Source organism: Mya arenaria, chromosome 14 (genome assembly GCF_026914265.1).
Source record: "Mya arenaria isolate MELC-2E11 chromosome 14, ASM2691426v1".
NCBI classification, from domain to species: Eukaryota; Metazoa; Mollusca; class Bivalvia; order Myida; family Myidae; genus Mya; species Mya arenaria.
Genome location: NC_069135.1, coordinates 13827163 through 13841444, shown reverse-complemented (window position 1 = coordinate 13841444; position 14282 = coordinate 13827163). Strand labels below are relative to the sequence as shown.

The 14282-nt window shown below is 38.0% G+C and overlaps 1 protein-coding gene across 3 annotated transcripts in view; it reads left to right on the top strand.

Annotated features, from left to right (window-relative positions):
• The window catches only part of LOC128217052 (cortactin-binding protein 2-like), a 42161-nt gene that overhangs the window by 22931 nt on the left and 4948 nt on the right, over nucleotides 1-14282 (top strand). For 2 of the 3 annotated variants that reach the window (XM_052923896.1, XM_052923898.1), the window contains 16 exons: nucleotides 143-242; nucleotides 1453-1603; nucleotides 2736-2927; nucleotides 3954-4071; nucleotides 4323-4461; nucleotides 4801-4943; nucleotides 5155-5253; nucleotides 5445-5521; nucleotides 5870-5956; nucleotides 9407-9506; nucleotides 9772-9918; nucleotides 11480-11552; nucleotides 12370-12529; nucleotides 12846-12982; nucleotides 13129-13298; nucleotides 13892-14054. In XM_052923896.1, coding sequence (XP_052779856.1) covers nucleotides 143-242; nucleotides 1453-1603; nucleotides 2736-2927; nucleotides 3954-4071; nucleotides 4323-4461; nucleotides 4801-4943; nucleotides 5155-5253; nucleotides 5445-5521; nucleotides 5870-5956; nucleotides 9407-9506; nucleotides 9772-9918; nucleotides 11480-11552; nucleotides 12370-12529; nucleotides 12846-12982; nucleotides 13129-13298; nucleotides 13892-14054 — 2056 coding nt within the window. The remainder of the gene's footprint in view (nucleotides 1-142; nucleotides 243-1452; nucleotides 1604-2735; nucleotides 2928-3953; nucleotides 4072-4322; nucleotides 4462-4800; nucleotides 4944-5154; nucleotides 5254-5444; nucleotides 5522-5869; nucleotides 5957-9406; nucleotides 9507-9771; nucleotides 9919-11479; nucleotides 11553-12369; nucleotides 12530-12845; nucleotides 12983-13128; nucleotides 13299-13891; nucleotides 14055-14282) is intronic. The other variant, XM_052923897.1, reaches the window with a different exon arrangement.

Here is a 14282-nt window from a genome sequence, read left to right as displayed (position 1 = left end):
ACACAAGTATTTTTTGGTTCCATAATACAAGGTAGATTCTAGTATGAAATAATTGACAGAACATTGTATAAACGGATGTTGTCATCCCAGTTGTAAGCTTTTATTAAGATGAGATTGTGACAAAAGTTGATTATGTTTTCAGAGTGTTTACAGCTGTTGTTGGAACGTGGATGCCATGTGAACAGTCTCCGTGATGACCAACAGACACCGGTACACTGTGCCGCCTCCAACGGACACATAGGGTAGAGACTGGGTTTGGTGTTCATAGGACAAAACACAGATTCAAAAATGCTTTATATAAAGAGTTTTGATTACATAAAACAAGTCTTGCTTGTCTTTCTAAGTAATTTCAATAACTAAATATAACAAATTGAATATTTACTATGATTATTGATTTCCTGGTTAGTTTAAGCTACTATGATTATTGATTTCCTGGTTAGTTTAAGCTACTATGATTTTTGATTTCCTGGTTAGTTTAAGCTACTATGATTTTTGATTTCCTGGTTAGTTTAAGCTACTATGATTTTTGATTTCCTGGTTAGTTTAAGCTACTATGATTTTTGATTTCCTGGTTAGTTTAAGCTACTATGATTATTGATTTCCTGGTTAGTTTAAGCTACTATGATTTTTGATTTCCTGGTTGTTTAAGCTACTATGATTTTTGATTTCCTGGTTAGTTTAAGCTACTATGATTTTTGATTTCCTGGTTAGTTTAAGCTACTATGATTTTTGATTTCCTGGTTAGTTTAAGCTACTATGATTATTGATTTCCTGGTTAGTTTAAGCTACTATGATTTTTGATTTCCTGGTTGTTTAAGCTACTATGATTTTTGATTTCCTGGTTAGTTTAAGCTACTATGATTTTTGATTTCCTGGTTAGTTTAAGCTACTATGATTTTTGATTTCCTGGTTAGTTTAAGCTACTATGATTTTTGATTTCCTGGTTAGTTTAAGCTACTATGATTATTGATTTCCTGGTTAGTTTAAGCTACTATGATTATTGATTTCCTGGTTAGTTTAGGCTACTATGATTATTGATTTCCTGGTTAGTTTAGGCTACTATGATTTTTGATTTCCTGGTTAGTTTAGGCTACTATGATTTTTGATTTCCTGGTTAGTTTAGGCTACTATGATTTTTGATTTCCTGGTTAGTTTAAGCTACTATGATTTTTGATTTCCTGGTTAGTTTAGGCTACTATGATTATTGATTTCCTGGTTAGTTTAAGCTACTATGATTATTAATTTCCTGGTTAGTTTAAGCTACTATGATTATTAATTTCCTGGTTAGTTTAAGCTACTATGATTATTGATTTCCTGGTTAGTTTAAGCTACTATGATTATTAATTTCCTGGTTAGTTTAAGCACACCTTAGTTACCAGGCTTGTTATCTCTCCGCTAGATCCAGCTACATGTATGAAAGTACCGGTATTAGGGTTGTCATTTCTCCTCTAGGTGCCTTAAAATGTTGCTGGCATGGGAAGGTAACCCCTGTCAGTATGATGGGGCAGGGTGGTCTCCCCTGCACTGGGCCGCCTACAAGGGCCACACCAAGGCCTGCAGGACCCTATTAGAGTATGGGGCTCAGAGGCGCACTTACACAAATGTAAGTTTATACCTTTATTTATTTTTTTGCATGTGTTTTACTTAATCTGAATTAATAAGACTCAATTCCTTCTTAAATGTATATGAGGAGATCTTGTCTCCGTTTGAGGAGATCATCTAGGAGGAGATCCTTGTGTCTTCCAATATTTGTAAAGTGCACGCCTTTCAAGGCAGAGATATTATAAGTATATAAGACATGTTTTGTCGCTCATTTGGTATATATCTTTGGACGTAAATGATGACTCTGGATTTTATATCAACTTTATGATCCTTTTGTGTAATCATTGAAATTTAAAAAATAAAAAGACAGGAACAAACAAATGTGTTTTCAACTGAATAAAACATTAAATCTCTGATGTGGCGATTACTTAAAGTAATGAAACAGTCCTTCATTACACAAAAATGAAAAGATTCACCACAAGCTGTATTTAAGATACAGGCAAATCTGACATTCAAACATACTTAAACTTCAAGAAAATCTAAACAACTTTTCCACTGTATGTTTAATGTGGTTTAATTGTAAAATAAAAAAGAGTTTAATGAAGAGTGAAATATCATATTGTTAAAATCTTTAATTGAAACTAAACTCTTATTATAAGAAAAGAGTTTGTAGTTTTTTTAGGTCTTGCCTTTTTGGTTGACCTTTGATTGACCGATCATAAATCAGCTAATTCCTACCCATTTATACCAAATTTTCAGAGCTCATGATCGTAGTTTCATATCAACATTCAGATATTTATATTTTATGGCTAAAAGCCATACTACCGTAATGCTTTACGAAAATGAATTATTCAGCTGTTTTCCAATCTATTGATATATTGTAAGTTAAGCTGTAAGCTTTTCGGTAAGCAGTGATCTTGGTAAGTATGTTTTTGGTAGGAAGTGATCTGAGACTATACCTTCGACTATATCAAATAATTTCAACTTTCGACTGCTTTGCTGAACCAACTAATGTCCTACTTCAAATGTTTTTAGGAAGTGTTTTTCTTCTCATCTCAGGTGTGCAATTCAGGGCTATCATGGCCCTCTTGTTACAATACTGAAATAATAAGTAACTGATGATGTGTATAGAAGTGTGTGCTTTTGCAATATTTCAATCATGAGTATGTTCATACCATGCTCTACCGTTGCAGAATAACTGGACCCCATTGCACCTTGCTGTCCAGGGGGAGTGGCCCGAGTGTCTAGATCTCCTACTGACATGGGAGACTGACCAACCTACTGACCAGTCAGAATTGGCCAGCCATGTCCAGCAGATGGCCAGTCAGGTTGTGGACAGGGATGGACAGACAATTGCACACATGGCAGCAGCTAAACAATCACAGGTGGGCTTAGACTTTAACTCAGCTCAGTATATGCATTGGATTAAGGACATTTTATTTTTATTTTTTGATCTATCAAATATAGCTTCCAAATTTATGTGTCATGTCACTTGACTTTATAAAAGAATCCTTGCCAGTACTTCTCTGTAATAGTTTCTTTGTATTAATGGCTTTGTTCTCTTCCATGCCGAACCTAATTATACTGTGAAATCATTAATGTTCGTGGGGCATTAATGTTCGTGGTTTTCGTGGGTTGGGTAATCCACGAATTCAAGATCCCACGAAATATAAACCATTTATTCACTTTTTCAATTGCCTTGTTACGTACATACTCTAGTATATTATTTACAGAGGTCGCAGTATACAGTGTTAAAACCTGTCTCACTGTATAACTTACGATCATTATTCTGTTAATATATTACAACTGCCTTTAACAAATAATGAACCAAATCAATTAAATGTGTTTTATGCAGCAAATGACAGTTATAAGCACGTGTATAAACGTATGCTGTTAATGAAAATCTCCAAGTTTACAAGTTGTGCGTGATGAGTGTCCATACTCGATTTTTTTATTCAATGAAATAATGAATCGATTATTAGTATATTGAAGGTTACTAAGCACCGAACGTGACAATATACGCACCTTTTCGGTGTTTTCACAGTTTGCAAAATTCTTAATTGGCATTCAATGGCTTCCCCTATCTGTATTTATGATCAGGGTACATCTTCTTTTATTACCTTTATTCCCAATTAAATCGATAAGTGACATGGGTATATGCACTAATTGGCATGTCGTACCACATTAGCGAGTGTCATAAACCCAGTGACGTAGAAGACAAAAATCACGGGCCAGCGCGTGGATATTATGCAGACGATTTAGGACGATCGCATCTTCGATTTTTTTTTTTTTTTTTTTTTTCAAAAATGAAAATCCACGAATTCAAGTACCCACGAAATTGGTTTTTTTCGGCAAACCACGAAATTTCATGCCCACGAACATTAATGATTACACAGTATGTCTTATTACAGAAGGTTTTATCTGTGCTGCTGTCTCACTGTGGGACTGACCTGGTTGTACGGGACCGCTGGGGCCGAACTGTGGCCGATGTTGCCTCTCCTGCCTGCCACCAACTGCTGCAGTATTATGGTAGGGGCTCAAGTGTATTACAACATGTTCAAACACTCTGTAGAGCTTGCATTATACTGTTCATTCCTTGCTGATTTAAAGCTCATCTTAACTTGCAATCTATGACATTGGTGTGACCTGTCACAGTGGAGACAAAATCAAAACTGATTCACTGCTTTTATTGAATAAATGGTTAAAATCTTGAGTAACATTCAATTCTTTAATGCTACTGAATTTTACACATTTTACAATGCAATCATCATGTATTCCAGCAGAGTCTGGTGTGGTCAGCATCACAGTTGAGTTGCAGTGTTCTGGACCATTATACAGCCAGCAGGGCTCATACCTGATTGGTCAGATCAAGGTCCATCCCTCTGTTCACTGGTCTCAGCTGGATAGGACCGCCTCCAGGTATAAACTGATTGGCAAGCTACAGTAGCACTTCTAAGTAATTGGTCAAATCCAGGCTCACTAGCTTTATAGGACTGCCTCTTGGTACTGATTGGTTTCCATTGTTTGCAACTGCTCGGATCCAGGAACACTTGTACCTCATTGGTCACATCCAGGTCCTCCCGTAGTACAATGAGCTCAGGTCCCAGGGCTTCATCAATATACGAAATGATTAGTCCATAAAAACACTTTTGTGATTGGTCAGAATTTGGGCAACTAATCACTATGCATGTAAATTAACTCACTATAGGACAATCTGCAAATTAGAGTGGCACTTAACCTATTGTAGCAACTCTGCAGGTGTCTACAGGAGTACCTTGACCAGCTGGACCGGGGCCTACGTACCAAGAAGACTGTCAGACTGGACCCTGACTCCCCTGGGGAGAATGAATCACACTTTACACTCGGGCTCAACACAGACAGTATCCATGGATACATGATTGGTAAGAAATTCTCTGACATTATTTTGTTGTTCATGTCACTGTGTTAAATTCCTTTGTTTTAAAGGAATTTGATTATTGTAAAATGTTTTGGGCATATTAAACATAATTTAATGGATATTTTCATTGTTTGACCTCATTTTACCACATGAACAATATGCCTATCTTGTATTACATGATCTTTACAAGCTTTTGCTGTCTCATGTCTGTACAGGCTCTGTGTTTTGGAGACCGGCAGACGCTTGGCCCAGTGTCAGACTACAGGATGTTCTATGTAACCAGCAGAAGGCAACCCTCACTATCATACTGAAAGGTAGCTTTACTGTATTGGTATTATTTGTTAGAAGAAAAACAGATATGCTTGTATAATAAAATTGGGACATGGTTTTGATATTGTTAAACAAATTATAGATCAAGTGCTGTTTTAAAAATGTTTATCTTAAATCTTTTTACGTCACTTTGGGAAAACCTACCTGTAATCATCATGTTTGTTCTACCCCACAGGATCAACCATTGACCTTGACTCCCTTTCCTTTGATCTTCTTCTTCCCAAGCCACTTATAGAAAGTTACATAAGGCTGGTGAGTGAAATCTGAAGGCAATGCCAGAGTGTACATTTTATATGCTGTACTCTTGCAATACATAATAATGTAAAGTAATACTGTGCTAGGTACAGAAGAAATATTTAAAGTAAACTATTCAACTACTTGGAGCACAATCTAAACCTACAGTTTATCAGGCATACACTTAGATGATCAAAGCAATCAATAAAATTTGTGAAGGCGGAGAAATTTGTTTTGAGACATGAAAACTGATTTGAGAATTTATTTTGAAACATTTTGAAATAAGCATTGATTATTTATTGAAAGTAGAGTCCAATAAGCCTGTTCCCTCCGTATGACGATAGTGTCCATCTTGTCTGTCCCCAGCTGGAGCAGTACCGAAGTGTCGTATTTTACGGACCTGATGGCTGCCGCAAGAAACAGCTTGTCAAACGACTGTCCAGACATCTCACTGTGAGTACACATCCTTATAACTAGTAATTCAGAAATTTTCAAATACCATACTGTGAAATCATTTGTTTTCGTGGGCTTGATTTTGTTGTTTTTCGAAAAAAGGACAATTTCGTGGGTTCTTAAATTCGTGGACTTTTATTTTTATTGAAAAATAATCGAAATTGATATCCTTAATCGTTTGCAAATTCACCATGCGTGAATAGCATGCTAGGTATCATCTACGTCATGCAGTTTATGACACTACAATTGGACAATATGTCAATTACACAGGTACCCATGTCAACTATGGCTTTATCAGTTATTTAAGGGTCACAAATAAAGATGGCCCCACATCAAGGATATGAAATAGTGAAGCCATTTAATGTGTTTAATTGTGGAAACATAGTAAGGGTGTTTTTGAGATTAAATAATTGAGTAAATATTTGATCAAAGAAACAAAAACAAGTGGTTGTCCGGTTAGCGCAGTGGTTAACTCGCTTCTCACCAAGGCGACCCGGGTTCAATTCCCGGCCTGGGCGCATGTGAGTTTGGTATGTGGTCACCAAGCCGGACAAGTGGGTTTTCTCCGGGAACTCGGGTTTCCCCCACAGCACAAGACCGCACTCTCGCGCAACATTGTGCTAATGAGAGTGACTTAGTATCAGCTATCATAGCTTTCTTCACAATCGTTGTAAAATATATAATGTTTAAATTAAACACACTAGGTTAATAATCAGCAGGTTTTACATGTGCCTCACAGGAGTTTGATAGTAAGCTTGTTTTAATGTAACGGCAATGTCATAAAAAAAAGGCATGCAAGTACTATTAATTGACTTTGATTTATTTTCATTGAGGTTAAATCATATATAATATATAAACCATATTTACAATTAAATGAATAATGAATTAGGTACCTATAAGTTGTATACTGTGAACATGTATATTCATAAGAATACATGTATACCCTTTCATACAGACAGTATGATTTCAGAATTTAAGGTCAAATTCTCTTTAGGATCTTGAATTTGTGGCTAAGCCAACCCACGAAATATATGAATATTTATGAATTCACAGTACCAAGAAGGTACTTTTCTGCGTTGGTAAATAGCTCATCCGACATATGTGGCAATGATAGTTGTCAGTTTAATTTCTTTACTTAATCTGAAATAAGAGTTTAGCTCAACAGTATCTTGTACAACATCCATCCCTTGTAAGTATCTTCCACAACATGTTAAATTCTCCTTGTCAGTATCTTGTACAACATTCATCCCTCTCCTTGTAAGTATCTTCCACAACATGTCAACTTCTCCTTGTCAGTATTGTGTACAACATCCATCCCTCTCATTGTAAGTATCTTCCACAACATGTTAACTTCTCCTTGTCAGTATTGTGTACAACATCCATCCCTCTCCTTGTAAGTATCTTCCACAACATGTTAACTTCTCCTTGTCAGTATTGTGTACAACATCCATCCCTCTCCTTTAAGTATCTTCCACAACATGTTAACTTCTCCTTGTCAGTATTGTGTACAACATCCATCCCTCTCCTTGTAAGTATCTTCCATAATATGTTAACTTCTCCTTGTCAGTATTGTGTACAACATCCATCCCTCTCCTTGTAAGTATCTTCCACAACATGTTAACTTCTCCTTGTCAGTATTGTGTACAACATCCATCCCTCTCCTTGTAAGTATCTTCCACAACATGTCAACTTCTCCTTGTCAGTATTGTGTACAACATCCATCCCTCTCATTGTAAGTATCTTCCACAACATGTTAACTTCTCCTTGTCAGTATTGTGTACAACATCCATCCCTCTCCTTGTAAGTATCTTCCACAACATGTTAACTTCTCCTTGTCAGTATTGTGTACAACATTCATCCCTCTCCTTGTAAGTATCTTCCACAACATGTCAACTTCTCCTTGTCAGTATTGTGTACAACATCCATCCCTCTCCTTGTAAGTATCTTCCACAACATGTTAACTTCTCCTTGTCAGTATCTTGTACAACATCCATCCCTCTCCCTGTAGGTATCTTCCAAAACATGTTAACTTCTCCTTGTCAGTATCTTGTACAACATCCACCCCTCTCTCTCTGTAGGTTTCTTCCACACCATATTAACTTCTCCTTGTCAGTATCTTGTACAAAATCCATCCCTCTCTCTCTGTAGGTTTCTTCCACAACATGTTAACTTCTCCTTGTCAGTATCTTGTACAACATCCATTCCTCTCCCTGTAGCTTTCTTCCAAAACATGTTTACTTCTCCTTGTCAGTATCTTGTACAACATCCATCCCTCTCCTTGTAAGTATCTTCCACAACATGTTAACTTCTCCTTGTCAGTATCTTGTACAACATCCATCCCTCTCTCTCTCTCTGTAGGTTTCTTCCACAACATATTAACTTCTCCTTGTCATTATCTTGTACAACATCCATCCCTCTCTCTCTGTAGGTTTCTTCCACAACGTGTTAACTTCTCATTGTCAGTATCTTGTACAACATCCATCCCTCTCCCTGTAAGTTTCTTCCACAACATGTTAACTTCTCCTTGTCAGTATCTTGTACAACATCCACTCCTTTCCCTGTAAGTATCTTCCACAACATGTTAACTTCTCCTTGTCAGTATCTTGTACAACATCTATCCCTCTCCCTGTAGGTATCTTCCACAACATGTTAATTTCTCCTTGTCAGTATCTTGTACAACATCTATCGCTCTCCCTGTAAGTTTCTTCCACAACATGTTATCTTCTCCTTGTCAGTATCTTGTACAACATCCATTCCTCTCCCTGTAAGTATCTTTCACAACATGTTAACTTCTCATTGTCAGTATCTTGTACAACATCTATCCCTCTCCCTTAAGGTATCTTCCACAACATGTTAATTTCTCCTTGTCAGTATCTTGTACAACATCCATTCCTCTCCCTGTAGGTATCTTCTACAACATGTTATTTTTTTCTTGTCAGTATCTTGTACAACATCCATCCCTCTCCCTGTAGGTATCTTCCACAGCATGTTAATTTTTTCTTGTCAGTATCTTGTACAACATCCATCCCTCTCCCTGTAGGTATCTTCCACAACATGTTAATTTTTTCTTGTCAGTATCTTGTACAACATCCATCCCTCTCCCTTTAGGTATCTTCCACAACATGCTAATTTTTTCTTGTCAGTATCTTGTACAACATCCATTCCTCTCCCTTTAGGTATATTCCACAACATGTTAATTTTTTCTTGTCAGTATCTTGTACAACATCCATCCCTCTCCCTTTAGGTATCTTCCACAACATGTTAATTTTTTCTTGTCAGTATCTTGTACAACATCCATCCCTCTCCCTTTAGGTATCTTCCACAACATGTTAATTTCTCCTTGTCTGTATCTTGTACAACATCCATCCCTCTCCCTGTAGGTATCTTCCACAACATGATAACTTCTCCTTGTCAGTATCTTATACAAGTATGTTGATTTTTCCTCTTCAGGAGTATGAGCGAGAGCGACATGGTGAGTCCCGTCTCTCACAGGTCTACCTACACAGAGACTACTCACACAGGGATTTCGTGCACCTCCTCAAAACTGAAGGTATGTTGATATATTTGCACACAATGTGTTCTTGAAATGTGCACTTTAACAGCTGAATTTGGTAAATGAATAGTAAAAAGGGGATTGTCAGGCCATTTTAATAGATCACTGGGATATTATTATTTTGAAAACATTGTGTTGGCTTTCTTTTTGCTGCCAGTGTTTGAACAGATAGTTATGTAACTCAGCCCAGAAATTGAATTATGCAGAACTATTATATGCCAAGAGAATAGACACCATTGATGTATTTCCTCCTATCTTACAGGCTGTATGTTACCAGTGGGTGAGGAGACTGGCCGATGTTGTGTGCTGGTGTTGTTTCACCTGGAGAAAGTCCACCTTGCCGCAGTATTAGCCAGCCTGGCAGAATATATAGACATGCGTGGGAACCAGCATGCCTTCACTTTGCCAGGTGGGCTGCATGTCATTATTATGTCTCCCCCTCTCTGGGGGAGACATATTGTTTTTGCCCTGTCCGGTAGTCCGTCCGTACGTCACACTTCGTTTCCGATCGATAACTGGAAAACCGCATGACCTAGGATCACCAAACTTGGTAGGGAGGTTGGTCGTGAGGTGTAGAGGATCCCTATTGTTTTTGGGGTCACTAGGTCAAAGGTCAAGGTCGCGGCGACCCCCAATATAAAAAACATTTCTGCTCAAAATCTTGAGAACGGTTTGACCTAGGTTCAACAAACTTGGTAGGGAGGTTGGTCATGAGGTGTAGAAGATCCCTATTGTTTTTGGGGTCACTAGGTCAAAGGTCAAGGTCGCGGCGACCCCCAATGTAAAAAACATTTCCGCTCAATATCTTGAGAATGGTTTGACCTAGGTTCACCAAACTTGGTAGGGAGGTTGGTCATGAGGTGTAGAGGATCCCTATTGTTTTTGGGGTCACTAGGTCAAAGGTCAAGGTCGCGGCGACCCCCAATATAAAAAACATTTCTGCTCAAAATCTTGAAAACGGTTTGACCTAGGTTCACCAAACTTGGTAGGGAGGTTGGTCATGAGGTGTAGAAGATCCCTATTGTTTTTGGGGTCACTAGGTCAAAGGTCAAGGTCGCGGCGACCCCAATGTAAAAAACATTTCCGCTCAATATCTTGAGAATGGTTTGACCTAGGTTCACCAAACTTGGTAGGGAGGTTGATCATGAGGTTTAGAAAACTCCTATATTTTGGGGGGTCACAAGGTCAAAGGTCAACGTCGCTGTGACCTCTAATGTAAAAAAATATTTCCGTGCAATATCAGGAGAATGCTTTGATCTAGTTACATTTTATACCAGTTTGATTGATTGGAAGAACTGATAAGATGTCATAGTATAGCCATGGACAGGATTCTGTGTTTATAAAAAAAAGTCTCCTTAAAGCTTCAACTGAATTTATTATGTCTCCCCAATTAATGGGGAGACATATTGTTTTTGCCCTGTCCGTCAGTACATCCGTCACACTTCGTTTCTGCTCAATAACTAAAGAACGCTTGCACTCAGGAACTTTATACTTGGTATGCTAGTTGGTCATGACTAGTAGATGACCCCTATTGATTTTGAGATCAATAGGTCAAAGGTCAAGGTCGCAGTAGATATTCACTATTTAATACAGGTGAATAAACCAAACTTCACTGTTGGTTTGTCTCCTGTCCATAATTACAAATTTCATGTCCATCTTTTTTTTTCTCAGATATGACCACACAATAGGGGAGACAAGCGCTTTTTCAAAAAAGTAATCTCTAGTTGTTTATAAATTTTGTTTGCATGTCTAAAAATGTTTGGAATGAGGTAGACACCAGTAACAGCAATAGAGGCTGAAGCCAAAGTGGATAGATTATTTTTAAACCTATTTTAAAAGGCTGCCCTTCTTCCATTACCTGATTTTGTATAAATTCTTAATTCATTTCTTGTAAATCTTCCTGTTGCAGTTATTTTCGAGTTCCTCATTGTTCGATGTGATCTGAATCTTAATTTAACCTCTGTCTGCAGGTGCAGACGGTGTACAAGAACTGTATTATTTCCCTGAAAACTTCTACCTGATAGCCACCATGGATAAACCCAGGTAAACACCACATAGATCATTTTAAAGTTAATCTGCACATGTTTGGTAAAACCCCTCTATTCAGACCACCTGGGACTTATGGGAAAATAGACTTAATAGCGAGGTGGTCTCATTACTGAGAAAATAAATAAAATGTCATTTATTAATTTACATCAGTTTTTTCATAGAATAACATGTATTAAAATAACACAGTTTCAATGTCCTGTGATTGTATTTTCACAGTAAGTCACCCTGAGAATCCAATCAAAAACCCACCAATTATCAAACACTTCCATGTTTTTCACTCTAATCTTGACCTCTATCTTAAAATGGCTACTTGTTGTCGTAAAGTGGTTGGTGATTATCCTTAACCAGGACACGTGTTGTAAACTTCTGTGTATTGCGTGTCAATCGAGATGTGAAGACAAACATGTATGCTTACTTAAATTGCCTGCCGTCGCATTAACAAATCAATTTAACATGTAGTTAATTTAAAGGGACTTGAATTAAGTGGTCGTATTAATAAATAACGGGGTGCCTGTTTTTAGGGGTTTATGACCATTGAATTATAGAGGAAAAATACGGGCTCTGAAAAAATCGGGTCTTACTTGGGGATTGGTCGAGAAAACAGGGTGGTCACATATTGGGTTTTTACTGTAGCTATAAAGTTGAGAAAGTTGTAATTATTGCAATAATCAAAACTTTAAAGGTATTCTTATAATTTTGTGTGTAACAGGTTGATGCTCTTGTGTTTGCGGGCAGAGTCCATGACAGCCCATATGTTTCACATTGTATATATATATATATACACACACACGCTATCTGTCCTCTCTCACAGGTCAACAGGGCTGGACCTGGGGCTGCAGCAGCGCTTTCGCTGGGTTCACTTCCGGGTGCGGGCCGAGCCTTTGCGGAACATGCTCGCCCGACACCTACTACGTAGACTCCTACATACATACGGCGGGGAGGTGCCCGGGACGGAGGATGAGGTGTTCAAGGTGGGCATGATTGTATTTCTTGGTGTTTGTGTCTTGAGTTTGCAAGGGATACTAGCCAGAGACAATACGGACATGTACAGCAAGACCCATTACTCTGACTTATAATTATTGAGTTGTTCTTGTTATCAAAAAATGTCATACAAGTGTTGGTCTTCGCTCCGTTCAAGTTACCCTGTATATTCTCTGTTTCTAAACATGGCCAGTTTTGGCTGGATAATAGTCATGATGGTTTCCAAGCTTTGAAATTTTCTACATGTAAAATTTATGTGTTGGCATTAACTTAAGTGGTATGAGTTTATCCGTTCTATGCCTCCAGGTATTGGAATGGCTACTGTGTGTGTGGCAGAGACTGAACTATGGGGTGGGCAAACTGGGGCTCCAGGACCTCACATTTGGGCCTGACCTTTTCCTGCCTTGCCCCTTGGAGACTGGAGACTCTAAGAAAATTCTAAGGTAAGTCAAAGTTGCTTGCTTTGTTTTGATTAGGGCTTATTCCGATTTGTTCCGAAGAGACGACATCTCCTCAATTTGAGGAGACAACTACCTGAGTACCATTTATTAGCTTGAATTAAGAAAGGTGTTGATTTCTCCTCTTTCAGTTGGCTAAAGACTGTGTGGAATGAAGTGATAGCCCCGGGTGTTCGGGAGGCCATATCCCAGGGTTCGGGCCGGGAATCCCACGGGGAGGGACAACAGAAGGTGGCCAACACAGCCCTGTATGTCCTCATGCAACGGGCAGTTGTCCCAGGGTGTCCCCTGGATGGACCAGGTGGGTAGCAATTGAAAGCTTACCTTAAACTTGAATCTGTTATTTTTTGCATGTAGGCAAGATATGGTGAACAGTTGTCCTTTTTTTGAGTGTGGGATTTCTCGAAAGTATAATAGTGACATTTTGAAATTACCTGTTAATAGCATAATGTTCTATGTGGTTTGATTTTGCGTTTTGTTTTAAGTAGTTACAGAAATTGTATTTAGCCGAATATTGAATATATAGCGGTACTTATACGGTCGTTCTTTTGACCTAGCATTTATAGCTATGCTGTAGAGAGTCCAGCTGCAGAGCAATGGGTCGTTAATTTGATCCCCACTTGATGCACAAAGCATATTTGTGAAGTTAGTCGCATTTTGCTCAAACATACACTTAGTAAGAAGATAAGACTCAAGGTTAGTTATTATTGACCTTTGATCCTGAAATTCAAGGACAATTTCAAAAATGGATGTGTGTGTAACCAGGTACTGAATATATCTCGGCACTTTATGCTGTCTCACTATGAATATGTTAATGAATATCATCAAAGCTTTAACTGTTGTTTATGTAGACTAACTCCACCCTAGTTTTCACAATTAAAAATCCTGTTACAGAGAAGAACAGTTACCTGTCCCAGCTCTCAGGTAGTAATGAGCTGGAGGTTCAACTCAGGGGAGATAAACCTGCCCACACTGTTACCTCCCTAGGCAACCGACACCCGCTAAACAATGGTAGCCATAGCAACACAGAGAACAGCAAAGTGCCCACACAGAACAGGTCTGTTCGCTTGATCTTATAAGCTGGTAACTGTAAGTAATTGTAGTTAATAACTTTAGACTTTGTATTTGTTACCACTTAGTTTAAAGTTATATTTATGCCTATAATCATAAATGATAAAAACTAGGGATGCAAACGTATGGCAAAATTGATATTCGAATATTCGGTAATTCTTTCGATCGAATATTCGAATATCAAAATGAACCTTAAAGAATTGAAGTAAACTAT